Raw genomic sequence first — 20720 nt, forward strand, 5'->3', positions numbered from 1 at the left:
ACTGGCTTGATGTGAGCAAATTTCCAAGCAGAAGGAAAAACACCTTTGGAATAAGAAAGTGAAAAAAGGTGGCAAAGAATAGGAGTAAGTTCAGGAGCACAGGTTTTGAGAACAAATGGAGAAATACCATCGGGACCTGGAGCTTTCTTAGCATCAAGATTCATCAAAATCCTTCTGACATCCTTTTGACAGAAGACAACAGGAGGCATTGAATGGAACGTGTTGGGAATGGTGGGAGGTGTTTTACCAAGATCATTAATACATGAGTTGAAAGAAAAATGGGATGCTAGCAGGTCAGCTTTATCCTTGGCTCAAGTGACAACAGAACCATCTGGATTGGACAGAGGTGGGAGCAGAGATGGGCAAAAGTTGCGGCCAATAGCTTTGGCAAGAGACCAGAATGCTGGCTACCATTAGGGCAAGAATCAAGTTTTCTACTCTTAGCATGTTCAAACTCTAGTTTGGACTGATTAATAACTGCTTTACAATTGTTGCGAGCTTTGGTGTAGGCAGAAAAGGAAACTGAAGAATTAGAAACAAGCCAATTACGATATGCAACATTCTTCTCTTGAACAGCCTTAGCACATTTATTGGAAAACCAAGGTTTAGATAAAGGATGAGATTTTAAAGTGGAGTGTGAGATAAAGGATTCCATTCCTTCAAGAATAATTTCACTGATAAGATCTGAGCAAACGTTGACATCAGAAGTTTTGAAACAGTAATCCAGCCAAGAAAAGGAAGAAAAGAAATCTCGCAGGTCATCCCATTTTGCATTCTTGTAATGCCAAACAACAAGAGGTTGGGAATAGCCATGAGATAAAGGTTCCATTGGAGAAGAGACAATCACCAAGTTGTGATCTGAAGTGCGTAAAGGACCTCTCACTTCGACCGTGTACTTAGAAGGGTTGTTTGTGAGAAATAGATCAAGCCATTGGCTGTATGATTAGGATTGTCCATTATTCTTGTAGGTAAATGAACAATCTATGCAAGGTCATTTGTAATTGCAAAATCCTCAACATCTCAACCAGCTGGGTTGTTGTGACTAGAAAATGGAAGCCAACTGGAGTTGTGAACATTAAAATCACCAAGGAGAATTACCTCACTGTTAGGCAAGTTGGACTGGAGTAAGTCAAGTTCCAAAGAGAGACAGTCAAAGAGCTCCAATTGATTAGTGGAGTTGGGAGAACGGTAGAGACAACAGATGAATTTGACACAATGAGGTAGAGAGATTTTAAGCCCCAGAAGATCAAAGAGAGGAGATTCCAAATTGCCAAGTCTCTGACAGGGAATATCAGAACGGAAGGAATCATACAGCGAATAATTTGGGCATCTGAGGTGAGCAGTAGTTGAATCAACCGATAACTGAGATTCTGTCAGAAAAAGTACATGGAGTTTGGCAGACTGCAAGTGGAAATCGACATCATTGAGATTAGAATTGAAACCACGTATATTTGTGAAATGAATTAGGAAATGCTTGGGAGGTTTAAATATTTTCATATATAAGCTTGCTCTATTAGTTTGACAATTCATGGTGTATTCAATAGTAAGAAAAAGTGGGTGGGGCATGCTGGATAAAGTACAGTGGATTCCGGTTAATCGGGGCAGCCATTTATTTGGGGCAAATTTTAAAAAACAGAAACCAATCGAGAAAATAGCCAGGGTTTACTTCGCTTAATTGGGACAGCATGCCATTTAATCGGGGCAGGAGACTGCAGCACTGGAGATTACCCTATGATTGTCTCCGACGATACCACATGGTTCGGTCGAAATTCTGGAGGTTATAACCATAAAACAATAAAAACAATTAGCAGTCACCTGTTTATTGGACTTTTCTGTTAGTGAAATCTATCATAAACGGACAGTAAACTCGATCTTACTGAATTTGCGATAATACCGACAGCTGGAATTCTGTGGGTTGTTATGGTGAAATGTGTTTACAGTTCTATGAAATCTTCAATCATGTAAAAAAATAAATTTTCAGATCTTCTCTTCATTCCTATTTTTAAAGCTTTGTAACTTGTTACTCCATTCTCACTTGCGCGTATCATGTTACTTGCAATTTGTGTGTGCCGTGTTCTTTGTTATTGATTGCTTATCTTTTTACTGTTTTAAATTTTAACCCCCACCCACAGATGTCAGTGAACAGAGGTGTCAACTAGTTCATATGTACTTATTACAATATGTATTAATTATTCCGATTATCATGTATATTCTTCCGATTCACGTATCATTTAATATTTTAATTGGTAAGGTAATGAAGGGTAAATTTGTGCTTAATATATCTTTGCTTTTGTAGCCTGTGGATAATATTCCTCCAATTTTTGCTAATTAGAATCGCTGTTTAATAGAATTAAAATTCAATTCACAAACATGATCACAATGACCGGCGCTTACTGCACATCGTATAATGAATGGTACTTTACTATGCTACCTATCAAATCACGTTACGATGGAGTCACCATCGTAACGTGATTTGATTGTACAGTAAACCAATTGTAAAGGGGGGGTGGATTACATTTATTTATAACTATTTACGTGAAACTTCGGATAATTGGGGCAGCCGCTTAATCGGGCCAAAATGCACTAGTCCCGATATGGCCCAAATAACCGGAATGGACTGTAATAAAATTTTTGGATATGGTGTACACACGGTAAGAATATACCCAGCTCTTTGACATAACGTGGCCTCGACAATGCCCCCTGCACACACACTACTCGGACTCCCTCGAGTCACTATCTGGCAGAGTAGAGGTAGCAAGATTATACACTATCTGATCCGGAAGCCTCCTAGAGAGATACCAATAGGTTTGGTCCGGTGTATTAACTAGCGGCCAGCCTGAGAACACCGTTTTAGAGCTGTAATCCTCGAAATGTAAGGAATATTGGATCTCGCCACGATGTTCATCATTACATCAAAGGTCATGAATCATACATACTGCATGATGGAAGAGATAGGGAAGGGTTGACCGGAACTTAACTCTAGAGACTAAACATGGGTTCCACCACTTCAAGCCTCCAATAAGCAAAGTGGTGGTATTGCACCGGTTGATGAGAGTCATCTACCACCTAGTACTGCCTGATAACATAGAGGGGTGGCATTCCTCCATGTGGTCTGGGCACCGCACCTCAATCCCTGCTTACGTTGGTTCACATCTGGGTAGTCACCCACCGTGTACTTGTGCATGGAGGTTATACCCAGGATTACTAACAGTCCCATCATCGTGAAGGTGCAAGCAGAGGATTTGGCTGTCGTAGACCGTCCAGACTTTGCCAAAATTGGGTCCACTTGACTTTGAGTGTCACCCGAATATCAGTTCCATCAGTGTTTTAGTCTCCCAGGTAGCATGTACACTGGTCTGGCATATCTGAGAGAATGTCTGTAACAACCTCAAGGACACAAATAAACTAGTAAATCAGAATGTCTTATAATGGTGGATTTTAACTTCCCAGATATTGACTGGAATTTGTGGGCTGGTCAATCGCACACTATCAAGACTTTTTTGTGGATTTATTGGATGATTGTTTTCTGCAGCAGCATGTTCAAGAGTCAACCAGAGAGGGTAATACTTTTGATCTGGTTATCAACAGTGATCATTCATGTATTAAGAATTTGCAGAGAAAGGAAACATACGAGGTGGCAATGATCATAGTGTACTAATGTGAGATTTACTTAAAGATATAATTACCATCAGTGGTAAAGGAAAGAGTTTTTGCTTCCATAAAGGTGACTACAGTGGGACCATCTCGTGATGTTACCAACAGCAAATTCTAAGTGGGAAGCATTCAAGGAATTAATCGTGGAAGCTACTAGATGTTTCATACCTATTAAGAAATATTGTTCAAGGTTTAGGCCTAAATGGTTGTCAAATGAACTAATGAGACTCATGCAGAGAAGAAAAATGCATGGGATATATATGAGTTAGTCTGTAATCAAGTCACAAAGGAGGTTAGGCAGACACAGGCAGATTATAAGAAATCTTTGGCAAAGGATGCTAAGAAAAACAGCAAGGATTTCTTTGCTTATATAAAATCTAAAAGGAAGGGGATGAATCTGATTGGTCCACTTGATATCAATGGTTCGACTGTTGATGATCCTTCTCAGATAGCAAACAAACTGAATGAGTATTTTGCATCTACATTGACATATGAGGAGTTATTAAGGAAGGAAAATTGCAGAAAGTTATCAAATTGTTGCAGGGTGCTTAATGATTTTGTAATAACTGGGAGCAAAGTGGAGGAGAAATTGTTGAAGTTAGACATAAGAAAGGCACCTAGAGTGGATGGGTTCTATCCAGTTATATTCAAGGAGGTGGCAAAGGAACTAAACAAACCTTTAGCCATAATTATGAGAGCATCCTTGGACTCAGGGGAGATGCAAATGTATCCCCAATACATTTGCACATCTATTCTTATGTCGAAGGGTGACACGAGTAATTACAGACCAGTTAGTTTAACTTCTGTTCCAGGTAAAATAATGGAGTCACTGGTTAAAGATGCATTGCAAGACCATCTAGACAAGACTGCAGCAATAATTCAGGCTCAGCATGGGTTTGTTAAGGGAAAGTCTTGTGTGTTGCAAATATGATTGGATACTATGATGTGGTTACAAAGGAACTGGATGCAAAAAATTATTTTGATGTCATATACTTGGCTTTCAGGAAATCTTTTGACACTGTTGCACATGGAAGACTACTGTTCAAATTGGAGCAGAATGGTATTAAAGGTAAGTTGCTACAATGGATAAAAGGGTCATTGAGTGTGAAAAGACAGAGGATGGTAATCAACGGATGCTGCTCTTTGTGGACTAATGTTATAAGTGGAGTTTCACTGGGTTCGGTGTTGGGCCCACCGTTGTTTTGTATATTTATCAATGATATTGATGAAGCTATATCAGGCTTAGTGTCGAAGTTCGTAGATGAAGCAAAGGTTGGCATACTTGTTAATGACAGTAATGGCAGTGTGCTACTACAACAGGATCTAGAAAATTTGGGCAGATGGGCTGAGAAGTGGCAACTGAAGTTTAACATTGACAAATGCAAAGTACAAAATATGAGTAGAAGTAACCCCAGAGAAACGTACCAGCTGTGTACTACACTTAGGGTGGTAGAGACATCCATTTAGTTCTAAGCATTGAACAGTATTTCTTTGTTCGTGTGAAAAGCTTAGTAGTTTCTATGGTTATTTCCCTGAATGCTTCACATTTACAATTTGCTATTGGTAACAGCATCAGTTAGTCCCACTGCATGGAATTAAAAAACTGTCCAAGACCTCTGTAGGCATCTGTACGAAATCAAAATCCTCTCCCTTTACTCTGACAGTAGTTATGCCTTTAATTAAATTCCACATCAGTGCACTGTGATTTCTGCCATCCAGTGGATCTTTCACCTGCAGATTCATAATGTATGAAGAATCACTACAGATAATCAGATCCAGAGTACTGCTTCTTCTTCTTGTTGCCTCTTGAACATGCTGCTGTCAAAAACAATCATCCAATAAATCTACAAAAGTCTTGTTAATTTGTATGTGACCATGCCACAAATTCCAGTCAAATCTTAAAAGTTAAAATTACCCATTATAACACATTCTGATTTATTGGCCCATGGTATTACTCTGTATTGTTTTGTGTACTCATTAGTCATTAGGCTTATAATACACTTGTACTCTTGTTTTTGTTTTCCCAGTGCTTATGTCACACCAAACTGACTCAACATTGCACTGCCCACCCATGTTGACTGGATGTATTGCCTTAGATTTAATATGCTTCGTAACTAAAAGCAGACACCCTGCTCTCTCCTGTCCTGTCTGTCCTTCCTTATTCATTGTACTTGCCCTATTAAAATTCAGCCTATTAAGTTTTTTTTTTTTTTTGTAGTAGTTATTGGCGTATCGGCTTCTGTGGCCATAATGCACCCCCCAATGTGTTTGCAGTACTTTGATCCAAGCCCGAGGCAGGATTCGAACCCGCAACCTTTGGGTTGCTAGGTTGGCACTTTACCCACCCTGCTAGCCCGGTCGGCAGCCTATTAAGTCTAAGTGAACCTGCTATCCCTGAAATGTCTACATGTGATGTCTTAATGAGTACTTAATATTCATCAAATTTATTTACAATTCTTCTGACATCAGTCTCTCTGCATGTATACTTGCACATATACTTGCTGAATTACCCTAATTCAGCCAATATATTTACTTGTTCCATGGCAACCTACAACAGGGCTTGAAATTTCTTACCTTGCTTTCCAGGCTGCTGCAATAGAAGCAGTTCATGAAACCCTCAAACCTGTGCCTGCAACTAACACAACATGCCTATCTGAAATGCCTACGCTGCTTCAACAGCATCAGCAAATATTCTTGCACTCCTATTTAAGTGTATTACGTTGCTGTAAAACCAGTCTTTCCTGTTAAGCACAGACCACACCGAGAAAAATTCTACCTCACAAGCTTTGCACATTGTCTCTAGAGCTGAATTGATCGACAAGGTTCTTATCATGTACTGCCTTCTATTGTGTCTGGGCAGAATTGCAGCCACTTTCAAATTCAGTCGTAACTCGTGACTTTTTCCCAGCATTGCCCTGTACTTGTTAATAAGTTCTCAGATCTCTTACTCTTAATATCATAAGTGCCACAATGTACTACATTATCAATTGTGTTCTTAAAACATGATATCAGTTCTACATTGTGGTAAACATATATTTTGGTCCTATTCTATGTATCCTTCTTGCACAATATATTTTCCATTTTCCTGACAATAGAGTCACCGACAATGACTATCTCTTGTGGGACCAGCAAATTCTGCCTTGGGGATTGTCGCTGTGTTGCCTGATGCACAAGTATGAGCTTTGGCATTGAGTTGGGCAGCTGAGAACGTGATGGGCCATCCGTTTTAATTCCTTTTATTATTTACATTAGTGTCCTAAATGCCTATTAGGACACTAATGGGCATTTATGGGCACTTCAAATTCTCCATCCCTGCTACCTTGCCAGGTAATTTTTTTTTAATGACCAACACGTCACCCAAAGATAAACTTCATGGAATCTTGCCACCTAAGATATTAAGGTATATTTTGAAAGAATTTTGAGATGGCCATTTTTTAATTGCTGTTATGATTATGAATATCACATATAGTGGAAGAACCAACATTTAAACCTTGTATTGTATTCCTATGTGGAGCATAAATGCTTGTGATATTTATTAGATTCAGTTTTTTAGAAAAAAAAATTTTTTTTTGCTTTTTTTTTTTTTTTTAAATTGAATATACTATATATATTATGCCACTCTCTTCGATATTTACATATGGAAAAGTGTGGCATAATATATATACAGTGCCTTCTTAATTTATGCGAGGATTACATTCCAGAATGTCTCGTGCAATTTAAATTAACATGTAACCTAAAATAATAAAAAATTCTATAATAGGCCTATGAGAGTAACTCTTGCATCTAGTTAAGTTATCCCTACCAGTACATACTATTCGATTTCTTTGGCACTCTAAAGAAAATGACAAGCATCCAAAGAGATTCATTCATCTTTATTGCTTTACTTATTTATTATTATTATATATTTATTTATTTATTTTATTTTTTTTTGTACAGTAAGAAAAAGTATGTTCACTATACCCAACAAATACAGTACAACCCAAACAACAATTGTGAGAGAGAGAGAGAGAGAGAGAGAGGGAGAATGGGGTGGAGGGTGGCCTTAAGTACATTGATAAAAGGGATCATTGTGGTCAGATTCCATTCCCTTGGATTTGGACCAGATAGGTGGGAGTGTTTTGCTAACCCGGGAGATGGAGGGTTCACTTGAGTGCTTGAAAAAGGAATCCAGAGTTAGTTGCTTTGCATGTTGACTTTTCTCACGCAACATCTCATAGTAGTAACCGAGTTCTAGCATAACTTTATGTTGCAATTTTGAGCATTGTTCAAGATTAAGGTCTTCATCAGCTAACAGATTTAGGCCTTCATCTATAAGATTCAATGCTTTCATTCTTCTTTAACTTTTGTGCTTTTGCTCGCTGCTGCCTCCTTCTCTTGAATGTGATGCTGCTCCAGAGCAAACAGATCTTCATTTGACAATTCTTGATGATGTGAATCAATTGAATTCTCAAAATCAGTTGCCTTCACTTCAGGGAACCCTCTCTTTTTAGTGAGTTTCATGCATTTGTCTTTAGTTTCTGCATAATCTTCATTGGTATCAGAGCCTTTGAAGGAATTTTTAAGGTCTGGACAGGATACAGTTATGTGGAACTTCACACCATGCAGCATCAATGAATTTTAAAGCATTTTTTATATTGAAGGCTTGCCAATATTGCTGCATACTCATCTGTTCATGGTCACTCTTGTCAGATCAGCCAGAATGCACTTTAAATACTGAACCTTAAAAGATTTAATCACATGTTGGTCCATAGGCTGGAGTACTGAGTTTGTATTTGCAAAAAAAAAAAAACAATCTTTTTTTGTTTCTGTGTACCAGTATACATAGGCAGGTATGATCTGTTGTAGCCTTTAAGATCACAAAGGTTTTGATAGTGGTAAATGCACACAAGTTTCAGTTTATGACCACCCTCCACATCAGACCAGATTATGACCCACCAAATAGAAGTTTGGTGGATCGTGATCTGGCCACAAAAGACCATTAGCCGTTCTTTCGCAGCCTTAAAGCCAGGTGCAGTCTTTTCAGCAATGGAAATATAAGTGTGATCAGGCATTGTTTCCCAATGTAAACCTGTTTTGTCGAAGTTGAATATCTGTTTGGGTATGTACACCCTCTCGCGGTGCTTTCCATAAATGTGGTTGCTGTTCATTATTTTAAATTTGTGTAATTTAAACATGCATAAGAAATCACAGTAGTTACTGATTTTCAGAATATTTAGACTGGTCATTTTAATACATATTAGTAATGTATAAATTACTGGATCCCAGAGCTAGTTGAGTCAAGTGAACAAGATGTTCTGTTCACTCACTTGTTCTTCTATCCACCACACAATTTCCTTACTTGGTTGTCCACTAAATGTGACATTCATTTTAGTAGCACTTCTAATCCAGTGATCAGTTGTAGGTTGCATATGTGGAAGTCTGTTTCAGCTAGCAGGTTGTTGATTGTTGGAACACGCTTCCATCTTAGTGTTGTGAAAGAGTGAATAGTTTGAATAAATAATAATTTAAGGAAGAACTAGATAAATTATTACTTGTAGAACAGTGTGTTTTTTTTTTTTTTTAAGCTGATGCTATATAAGCTTACTTCTTTGCATCATTTGCTACTGCAGTGAAATCTCCTTTAACAGTCACCTCCTCTTCTGGTCACCCAAGCTTAGTCCCGACCATACTTATCTGAAATTACATGTTAAGCGACCTCTCCAAAGTGAATACTCTCTCTAGCACAGATGCAGGCGCTTTGATAGCTGGCTTCCTTGAGTTTGAACTTCCATGCAGGGGACACTTAAATTTTTTTCAGTGGTAACATTTTGTATGAACACGTTCACTGTTGGTGACTCACGTGTGTTTTCTTAGGACTTCATTTAGCAATGAAGAGGCAAGTGAACATTCCGGTCATTACAGAACAGTGACACTAATTAGACTTCCGAAAGTAATGGATTACTTACTGAGGAGATTGCAGAATATATTATTAATGCTACCCAGGGGCTCACATCTGATGAGTATGGGCTTGGCACATCCAGGGTCCTCAGCTGGATATCATCATTCTTCTCTTCTTTGGTGATTCCATTTTCTCTCTCTCTCTCTCTCTCTCTCTCTCTCTCTCTGAGTAGTTCAGAAATTTTTTTTTGCTGGTACAGCATAAGCCTCGGGCTTCCTTGCACCATATGGCTAATAATAATGTTCATCAAGAACTGCGAATACATGAGCATACTACCATTACAATAGTTTCAGAACTAGTCAGTCAAGCACCAAGCTCACACAACATGTACAAGCTCATAATCATAATCCTTCAGTTGATTGTGCCATTACTTTAATTAAATTAAAGTCTAATTATAAATTAGTTCAATACAAAATGCTTGCAATAGAATGGTTCCATCATAACACTTCACTTGAAATATTAAATATAAAATTCCCACGTGTTTGAGCAATGCATCATCGGGACTCGGGATTCTTTTTAAACTCTGTCTTCGCTTACATCTTCAGCCAATTGACAATGAATACTTCGAAAGTCTATCGTTTGGACTCTTGGCCTCTTACGTTACAGCTTTTAAGATTTAGTTTTCGTTTACATAGTAATTTTATAGATGACAAACAGGGGAATTGGATGTGTACTTCTTCCTCCAGGTTAATCTTAAATCTTAAAATAGGAAAGTTAAATTAACTTTTCTATTTTAACTTTTTACTTTTAATTAATTATATTCCAGTGTCTTTACCTTTCCTATAACTTCAATGTGATAATACACAGATGATTTGAGGTGATTACTGATAAATTCAGTAATCACCTCAAAAATAGAAAATTTTTGAGGTGATTAATAGAAAAATATAAACTAAAAATAGAAAATTTTTAATGTAGGTTCACTGAGCCGAAAGAAACTAGTAAGCAAAAAAAAAACCATTTTAACATGAATTAGGTTATATACTATAGCCTAAGTTAGTCTTATTGTCAAGTTATGCTGATTTTATTGTTAAAGAAATTCAAGAATAATCATAAGTCTTGTGCTAATCACTATGAACAAAATTTTGAATTTGGTGGTATTGTCCTTATAAACTTGTTAACAGTTATTTATAACTACATATTCATTTGTTTCTTAACTGGATTGTTTGATATATTACAAGTATTTTTAGGAAGAATTGAATGATTTATGTAGAGAGCTGTGCTTTTAAATAGAAATCCTGAAAAAAGTACCTTAGTTTTCTTAGATCTTTCTTGACAGAAATGGATGACCCTTAGAAAATGGTCTGTGATTGTAACCTTGCCTGACCATACTTTCCGTATTCAAGAGATAGCATAACAGTGTAAAGTTACCTTTAGCATTAGATTAGTCGAGGCATATGATGCAAGAAAGCAAGCTTATGCATTATCAGCCAAAAAAACAAAAAAACTTCCACTTCACCCCTCCGTTCGTTCGAAATACCTGTCCAGCTGAGCCTTAAATTTATTTAGGCTATCAACTTCCACAACAAGGGATGGAAGTCTGTTCCACCAACCAACTACCTACTGGCTAAAGGCAAATTTCCGCACATCTATCCTACATCTGTCTTTCCTCAATTTGAATTTATGCCCTCTCAGGTGATTATTCTGAGCAAGAGAAGAATCCCATCAGTATTGAGCATGCTCAAACCATTCAAGGCTTTATTACACCTCAATCAGATCACCTCGCCGGTTCCACAGACAGAAAATGTTTGAAAGCATACTGTACTGTAATGTATTGGTAAAAAATTGTATTCGGTATTAATATACAAAGTAAATGTGTATTTCGTCAATGACATTTAAATTCTAGTGCAGTGTGGAGTTTAAAAATAACCTGCTTTTTTGCAAAATAAAAGTTCCTGTTTTCCTCCTTATTACATAACCTAATCTCCAAACTATCACAGTGCACCTAAAAATCACAGGTGAGTTATATTGATATAATATGAAAAGGTTTAACCAAGTGTCCCAATGACTTAGAAATTCCTAGAAAAATAGAATAGACATATATTCATCATTTGATTCCACCCTTTGAATCTTCTGTAAAGGTTTATAATACTTCAATATTATATTCACTAAATTAATTTTATATATATTTTTATTTTTATTTATTTTTTTTTTTCTGTGGTTCTTTTTATGAAGCTGTTTTATTTCTTACAGAACAAAAAGAATGAAAAAATAAACCTTCTAAGGTTGGCTCTTGCAAGGAATTTAGCACGTGCATTTATAGAAGAAAATACAGTACAGTAAAAATATGTAAACAATGAAGCTTCACAAATTTTAAATGTAAATACAAAAGTTATACTTGTGGTACAATGATAATAATAATGAAATTTTAAAATATCAAAAAATAAAATCAAGTTTTAATCGACATTTTGAGTTATTCTCTCCTTGGACATTATCCCTATAGATTTGTATTAATTATTTATTTACTTTCATTATAATCTCTTTAATTATTATCAGAGAATACACTTTAATCACTTGCAAATTGCAAACTGGATTAAAGCCTATTAAACACAAATATAATTCCACAAAAGGATATGTCACTGTAAGAATGGTTTTAGCTGGGTAAAATTACCCAAGCCTCTAACCTGTTCATCATACTAATCTGTTATTGAATAATCCATTCCAAAGGTAAGGTATATATGTCTACTGTTGTTGTAGTTGAGATTTTTTTGTTAAATTTTCAAATAAAAAAAATGCTTCCTTTATTTCCCATTCAATTAAATCTCATATCCCCTCCCCCAGAGAATATTTAAGTTACTTTCATTCCATGCATATCTGCACTCAGTTGCATGTTTCACTTGTGCAGATTTTTTGCCTGCAGCCTGTCTCGTAACATAATTACTTCATTCTCAAGTATTTTGGTAAATTGTGCCTTTTCTTTAATATAGGCATCAAATACCTTAATAGCACAAAATGGTTTGTCTAAAGCAACCTGTATGGTGAAAGATAAAGGTGCAAGCTCCAATTTCAAGAGAGGGGACTACACACACACACACACACACACACATGAGGGGACATAAATTCAAATTGAAGGAAGGATGGTTGCAGGATAGATGTGTTGAAGTTTGCCTTCAGCCATATGGGTGCCTAATGAGATTAAATAGCTTAATATATGGCATGGTGTGCACAGGAGACATTTTTGAAATTTTCGCTCATTTTAGGCTGATTTTGATCTTGCTTACTATTGGCTTTATTCACCTACGACTTGGTGGTTAGGAACAACACTAAATTACTTCATTCTCATTTTGATTGCAGCATCCCCTGTGGTGTATTTAAGGAGTTGATAATTTCTCAGCTCCTGTTGGGTGTTTTCATCTGTAACTTGGTGAACAGGGACATCATAGCCTTTCCTTCCTTCCATTAAGATTTCAGTGCCCCTGGTAATTTTTCCAGAAGATTTGGAATTATAAATTTTAATATATATGTTATGGATGCTGCCACTGTGTTAGCACTGAGGACACTTTGAAAACTGTATTAATAATTGTTGCCCACTGAGTTCTCAGTGAGGTTTTATATTGTGAAAATAAGAAAATATACTGTTTGTGTTCCCACTGGGTTTTCAGTGAGGACAAGTAGTTTGCTATTTAAATACGTTATATCCACTGTGTTTGTGCTGAGGCACTAGTGTAATTAGTTGTATAGATTAAGAGTTATAATTAAATACTATATGTCTGAGGAAAAATCTTTTTCTCAGATGCCAGACGACTTAACAGTTCCCCCTGATGTGGATGAGACAGGTTTAGCTTGTTTACAGGGGCCTTTTAAGGAATTCATAAATATTTTGGGACAACAGTTTCCCTATCTTTCCCAGGAAGGGTTAAATAATTCAGATAGTGGTCAAAGTATGACTGGTTTGATTAATGACAATGCAAACCTGGACTTTGTGTTTGCAATTAAAAATAACTTGTTTGATGTGTCAAAAAGTGAGGCTAGGGTTATGTCAAATATGATTGCCGAAGTAGGGAAAGATTGGAATGGTTGGGAAAGTTTATTATTTGAGTTAATTACAGAGAATAGTAAATTAAAAGCAGAGCTGAAATGTAAAACTTTGTCTGGTTCCTTTTCGGCACCTACATATGCAGGCCCCGAGTGCCAAGCAATCTTTCTAGTGCGATTTTCTAGCGTTTTTCCTAGGGCGAGTACTAGTGCTTTCATAAATCCTCCAACGCTAGCAATGTTACTGCTGACCGCTCGCAACGTCATTGCTTCCCTCGCTGAGCATTGTCACTGCTACAACGCTAGCAACGTACTGCTCTCCTCTTGTGCTGATCGCTTGGTCACTGGTTGGCACTGCTCCTGCCTCCACATGGCGGGGCCGCTAATCTGGGAGAAGGAATTCCCTCTTCCAGGGCTAAAAGGAGCAACGATGGATTGCAATGAATATCCATCTCTGGAGCCCACGGGCGGCAAAGTTGTTAACTCTGTCTCAGTACATGAGTCCAACACGTCTAAAGGCATTATCAGTGAATGGGACCTATTAACTGTTTCTGAAGAAGAAATAGTACAAGAGCTTAGCGAACAAAAGGTGACACATGCACGGAGAATAATGACCAAAAAAGATGGAAGCCTACTACCAACTAGGTCCATTATTTTGACGTTCAGCACTCCAAATCTTCCAACTTCTGTCAAAGCTGGTTATTTAAACTGCAAGATTCGACTTTACATCCCAAATCCCATTCGCTGCTTTAAGTGCCAGAAGTACGGGGCCATGCACAGACTGCATGCAGAGGCGATGCTGTGTGTCCTATTTGTAGCTCAAAGGAGCATTCCCAAGGAGAGTGTACAGCTTGCACTCCTACTTGCCCAAACTGTAAAGGAAGCCATCCTGCATTTTCTAAAGCATGTGATCTCTGGAAAACAGGAAAAAAAATCCAGAAATATAAAGTGGAGCATAAAGTTACATATCCTGAAGCAAGAAAGCAAGTGCTGTTAACCAGAAGTAGCCGCTCAATTGCAACACAAACAGATGTCTCCATAGAACCAAGCAGTTCTTTTTCCACTTGGGCCAAAACTGCGCTGCTAACATCCAAAAAGAAACTTACAGTCAATGAGACTAACAGTACACCAATTAGTATCCCAACTGATGCTATCTCATCATTACCCGAAACAGCAAAATCAGCAAATGTTGAAGACCAAGAAAATGGGAAACAATGCAATAGCAAAATGGAAATTGATATTCAACCAGAGGATGAAGAGTCAGTTTTAGAATTATATGCTAATGATACCATAGAAACAGGATGCCCAACCTTTTCAAAGAATGAAAAATCAAAACAAAGCAGACTGAAGCCTTCTCAGAAAAAACAGTCAGATCAATCTTATTCAATCAAATCCAAACAATGAATAAATTCATACAATGGAATTGTAGAGGATTACATAGTAATTTTGATGACCTGAGTGATTTACTTTTTCAAACAAATGCAGTAGGTGTATGCTTACAGGAAACATTTCTATCACCAAAAGTCTCTCTTATATTCAAAAATTACACCATGTTTAGACGAGACAGAGATTCTGATGGTCCTGCCCGTGGGGGCGTAGCTGTTCATGTAAAATCTACTATACCGTCAAGACATCTCCAGCTACAAACCTCCTTAGAAGTTGTTGCAGTTCGGATGGCATTGGGAATATCATTAACGCTTGCATCCATTTATATCTCGCCCAATTATCCTTGCTCCCTGGCTGAACTTGAAAATCTAATCGCACAACTGCCGCCTCCTGTCTGCTTATTCGGTGATTTCAACGGCCACCATCCATTGTGGGAATCTTCCACCATGGATAGGAGAGGCCAATTAATTGAATCATTCCTGGATAACCATAACCTGACTCTGCTGAATTCTGGCTCTCCAACTTATATACAACTACCTACAGGTACTAACTCAGCCATAGACTTGTCCATCTGTTCAGCATCTCTTTTTGCAAGCGTGAAATGGTTAGTGTTGAATGATCCATTCCACAGTGACCATTTTCCTATTATCAATTCAATTGAAACCCAGGCTGTCATGTCCAAAAGGCCGTACTTCTTGGAATTTTTATAAAGTAGACTGGATAAACTACTCAGCTTGTGTCCTTCTTGACACTCAATATGTTCAACATCAACATATTGATGACGTAACTGACCACATTACCAGCCAAATCCTATATGCAGCAGAAATTTCCATCCCAAAATCAGACCAATGCAAACATGTACACAAAAAAAACCAGTGGTGGAATACGGATTGCTCTAAAGCAAAAGTAGAAAAAAACTGTGCTTGGAACCAGTTCCGCAAATGCCCAACTACTGCCAACTTAATTTTATACAAAAAAACTCAGAGCAAAAGCAAGGCAAATTAGGAAGAAAGCAAAACGTGACTCCTGGATAAGCTTTGCATCAACTATTAACAAAAATACTGACACTCGAATTATAGGGAAAGAAATACAAGCTCTCAATGGAAAATTTCCTCCGCAGCAGTCCCCGATAATACAATGGAATGGGCAAGACCTATCCTCTTCTACTGACATTGCAAATGCTTTAGCAGAATCTTTCTATAACATTTCCACCTCTTCTTATGTCACCTCCTTTCAACGCATTAAATCTGTTGAGGAACATCATAAATTTAATTTTTCAACTAGACTCTCACTTCCGTATAATCAACCCTTTTCCATAGCTGAACTCAAAGAATCCTTGAGCAAATCTCCAAATAGTGCAGCAGGACCAGACGGCATTCACTACAGTATGCTGAAGAATCTATGTGAAGCCGATCTCTACATACTATTACTCTTTTATAACCGGATCTCAGAAAATACATATCCTCTCTCATGGCGTCATTCCTACATTTGTGCTATTCTAAAACCAAGTAAAGATCCTTCCATAGTTGAGAATTACAGACCAATATCCTTAACAAGCTGTTTGGGCAAAATCTTTGAAAGGATGGTGCATAAGAGGCTCATGTGGGTGCTAGACTCCCAAAACGTTCTTTCCGATCACCAATATGGCTTCCGTAAAAACAGATCTACCCTAGATTTACTACTCAAAATTGAATCTAACATACGTAACGCTCTTGTCATGAGACAACATCTGGTGATGGTGAACCTAGATATTCAGAAAGCATTTGATACCACTTGGCGTCATGGTATTATTAAAGATATACATCAGTTGGGGCTGAGAGGCTACCTTCCACAATTCATCCAGAACTTTTTAAGGTTACACACCTTTCAAGTCCGATACCAAAACATGCTATCAGCAACTCACATTCAAGAAGAGGGTGTTCCTCAGGGTTCCATACTGAGTGCTACCCTATTTGCTATTCGGGTCAACCACATATTGGAAGAACTTCCAAAATCCATACAAATATACATGTATGCAGATGACCTCACCATATCCTGCCAGTCACAAAGTATGAATACTGTTGAAAGACAGTTACAAATTGCTCTTTCCAGAATAGAATCGTGGACCTTACGTAATGGATACCGCCTAGCTGAGCAGAAATCCACCACTACTCATTTTTGCAAATTACGGTCACTGCATCCCGATCCTGAGCTAAAGATCAATAACATTTCAATTCCTCTTGTTCACACTGTCCGTGTTCTTGGCCTCGTACTTGATAAGAAACTGAACTTTCAAGCACATGTAGCTTATCTTAGGACTATCTGCTTGAAAAAGTTGAATATTCTCCGGTGTGTGTCATCTATGTCATGGGGTGCTGATCGACATACCCTGATCCATCTTTATCGAGCCCTCATCAGATCCCACTTAGACTATGGCTCTCCAGTGTATGACTGCGAGAACTACTTTAGAGCGATTAAACACGATCCAGCACAGTGCGCTGAGAGTTTCTCTAGGTGCTTTCAGCACCTCCCCTGTTCAGAGCCTTTATATCGAAGCTCATGAGCCACCTTTACATTCTCGGAGGAAAACATTACTTTTGATGTTTGCCACAAAAATTCGCAGTCTTCCCCCCCACCCTAGTTGGAAATATCTGTATAATAACGAATGGGAGTCATTTTACAACAGTAAGCCAAATGAAAACCGACCTGCTGCACTTAGACTTAAAGAACTCACTCAAGCATGGAATGTAGACATCAGCAATATATTTCAGGACATGACACCTCCTGATCTGCCTTGGTAAAATATTTCTATTAATTACGACAACTATTTTCAACAGTGGGGTAAGAACGCCTTGTCCCCATCCAATATCGCACATTTACATGAAACTCACTCTTCTAACTCAGAGGCCTGTAAAATCTATACAGATGGATCAAAAACTGAGACCCAAGTAGGTGCTGCAGCAATCTTCCCTTCATTCACCATTTCTGTTTCATTACCAACAGAATGCAGTATCTTTACTGCTGAGCTCTATGCTATTAATTTAGCTCTTGATCGGATAACTGAATTTTTAATTACGACCACTTTAATATACACCGACTCACTCAGTGCTGTCACTGCTATAATAAGTGGTAACAACTCTTCTCACCCTGTAATAAAACAGATTCGTTCTAAGCTACTTGCCTGTAAGGAATTAAACCAAACTGTGACATTCTGCTGGATCTCAGGACATTCTGGAATAGCTGGCAATGAAAGAGCGGATCATGCAGCCAAACAACCAGAAACCACCATTTCGCAGAATTTTCAAGTTCCATATACAGATTACAAACACATTATCCGTAAAGCATGTTATAACAGTTGGTCATTAATCTGGAAAGGTTATCCAGGAAATAAACTCTACCAAATAAAACCGGAACCAAAGCTATGGCAATCCAGCTTCAGAAAAAACAGGCGAGATGAAATAATTTTAGGAAGGCTAAGGATTTTTTTTTTTTTTTTTTTTTATTAACACAACTGTATATACATTCTCTAATATACATTAATCAATTTATATACAGATTTTATATACATACCCTTATATATACTGTAGTCTTTCTGTACATTTGATTGTGTGTGTCCTGATAAGAAGGGTGGCTCCTAGACATAAGCCCATCTCCACCTTTTACTCCTGTAAAATCTCAGAACGTCTGCAAAACAGGCCTGAAAAAGAGTGTTATTTCAGGCCATTTCGCCGCCAGGGATTAACCAACACCTGGATCAACCATTCTCGGAGTGTGCTGTAATGCACAAATCCCGCACCTACCGGAAGTAGTGCTATACTGGTAGGTACCAACAATCCTGCCCCCAAGGCTGCCCAAACTTGGACGCCAGCGAAAAAAAAAAAAAAAAAAAATTTCCAACTAAGAACAATGTATACTTGTTGAGACAAAAGCAACATTATACAAATATTTACATGTAAATAGCAAATACATACACTTAGAATGACATTAACTTAACAATAACACTTAGAAACATTAACCTGTTTCTACACCCAAAAGAGAAAGTGCAATACTATTGACATTAAGCTTCCAGGTCTGAGGCTCCCAAGCCCAGATGCAATCAAGCAAAACTCCCAACATACACTGCCAGTTCATTTTCTGATAGGTTCCTTATAATTGGTCTCTTAGAGAACGCTGCAGCAGCAAAAACCTGCAATGCCTGAAAATTAGACACTCCGTTCACAAACTCCTGCACGTTGTTTTCAGCTAGATCGGGAATCAGTTCGAAAAGATGACGCCTCTCAACATTATAAAATGGACAATGAAACAGTGTATGCAGCCAAGTTTCTGCCTCACCACAAGAACACCACGGATCTGGCTCCAGACCCCATGAACATAATTTGTCTCGAAAGGACCCATGTCTTGTCAGCACACAGTTGGTGAACATTGAAGGATAAAACCATGACGAAACTGTTTTAGAAGTAGCAAAGTCCGCAGCAGGAATAATTCCTAATTATTACTCCCACCTCCTACGAAATCCACCGATTCCTCCAAATCTCTTAGTTCATTCCAGATTCTAAGTTTCTCCTCCTTAAGACTGGCATCCAGGCTGATGGAAATGTCCAAATAATTAGCAGGGATTTCCTTTCTCATAGCATATAACATTCCACGATATGCAATGTAGAGATCAAGAGGAATAGATCCAGCAATTACCTGTAGCGCAGCCGTAGATACCGTCCTCGGGGCATGCAATAGGGCCAACAACATAGATCTTTGTGATGACATGAGTTTGGTTTTTATTTTTACTTTAATCACTGATCCCGACCACACACCAGCCGCATAAGCAACAATTGGCAGGAAGATAGTTTTGTAATACAGTGACATCGTTCGTTTGTTAAGTCCCCATTCTTTTTTGGAGATTCTAATCACCGAAGACGTGAATTTCTTGATTTTATCATTGAGGTGTGATACGTGCAAATGGAATCCCAACCTATCATCCAGAATAACTCCTAGGTATTTAGTGCTAGACACAAAAGGAATTTGTCTTCCATTTAACAATACTCTGGGTGGACAGTTATAATCAAAATGTTTTTTAAACACCATGAAGTTAGTTTTCTTAGATGAAATTTTTAATTTGTTTAAGGTGGCCCACTCAGAAAGGTCCTCCAGAACATCTCGTATTCTCTGCTCCAGCATCAATCTAGACCCACCAGGAACTCCAACAACCAGGTCATCTGCGTACGCCACCTGCAGGCATCTTGAGGCACTAGGCTTATTCAGCCACTGATCCAAAACTGTGTTCCAAAATATAGGACCCAAAACAGATCCCTGCGGGCACCCTCGACTGATATATTTTCCAAACATCAGATGTTTTGCACAGACCCTCACCTGCCTATCACAGAAGTAAGAACGAATTACTCCATATATGTGTATCTGTCACATCGAGACATTCTTAAGGATGTTAACACACTCTCCCACCACACAGAATCAAAAGCACCCTCAAAGTCCACAAACAACCAAGACATACTTCTCAGGAGAGGATTTTATGTAATTGATTAATGTCAAAATAGCTTCCTCAGTTGAGTGACCCCGTTTAAAACCAAATTGAAAATCCGAGGTAACATGACCTTCATTCAACATATCAACAATTCGACGAGCCAGCAACCTTTCAAGCAACTTGCCAAGATTAGCCAAAAGAGAAATAGGTCTGTATGATCGAGGATCCCCCTTAGGCTTACCAGGCTTACGCAGGATCTTAAGCAGAGCAATCTTCCAAGATCTCAGAAACTTTCTCTCGATCAAACATTTGTTATAC

General features: G+C 38.0%; 1 protein-coding gene across 1 annotated transcript in view; it reads left to right on the top strand.

Moving 5' to 3' along the window:
* The window catches only part of Nup75 (nuclear pore complex protein Nup75), a 459526-nt gene extending 447645 nt beyond the window's left edge, over positions 1 to 11881 (top strand). Inside the window, exon 23 of the mRNA XM_090389073.1 lies at positions 11783 to 11881. Coding sequence (XP_090245199.1) covers positions 11783 to 11872 — 90 coding nt within the window. The 3' untranslated portion in view covers positions 11873 to 11881. The remainder of the gene's footprint in view (positions 1 to 11782) is intronic.
* Positions 11882 to 20720: the final 8839 nt, after the last annotated feature.

This window comes from Mastigoproctus giganteus, chromosome 14 (assembly GCF_048544385.1).
Source record: "Mastigoproctus giganteus isolate SK-2022 chromosome 14, ASM4854438v1, whole genome shotgun sequence".
NCBI lineage: Eukaryota > Metazoa > Arthropoda > Arachnida > Uropygi > Thelyphonidae > Mastigoproctus > Mastigoproctus giganteus.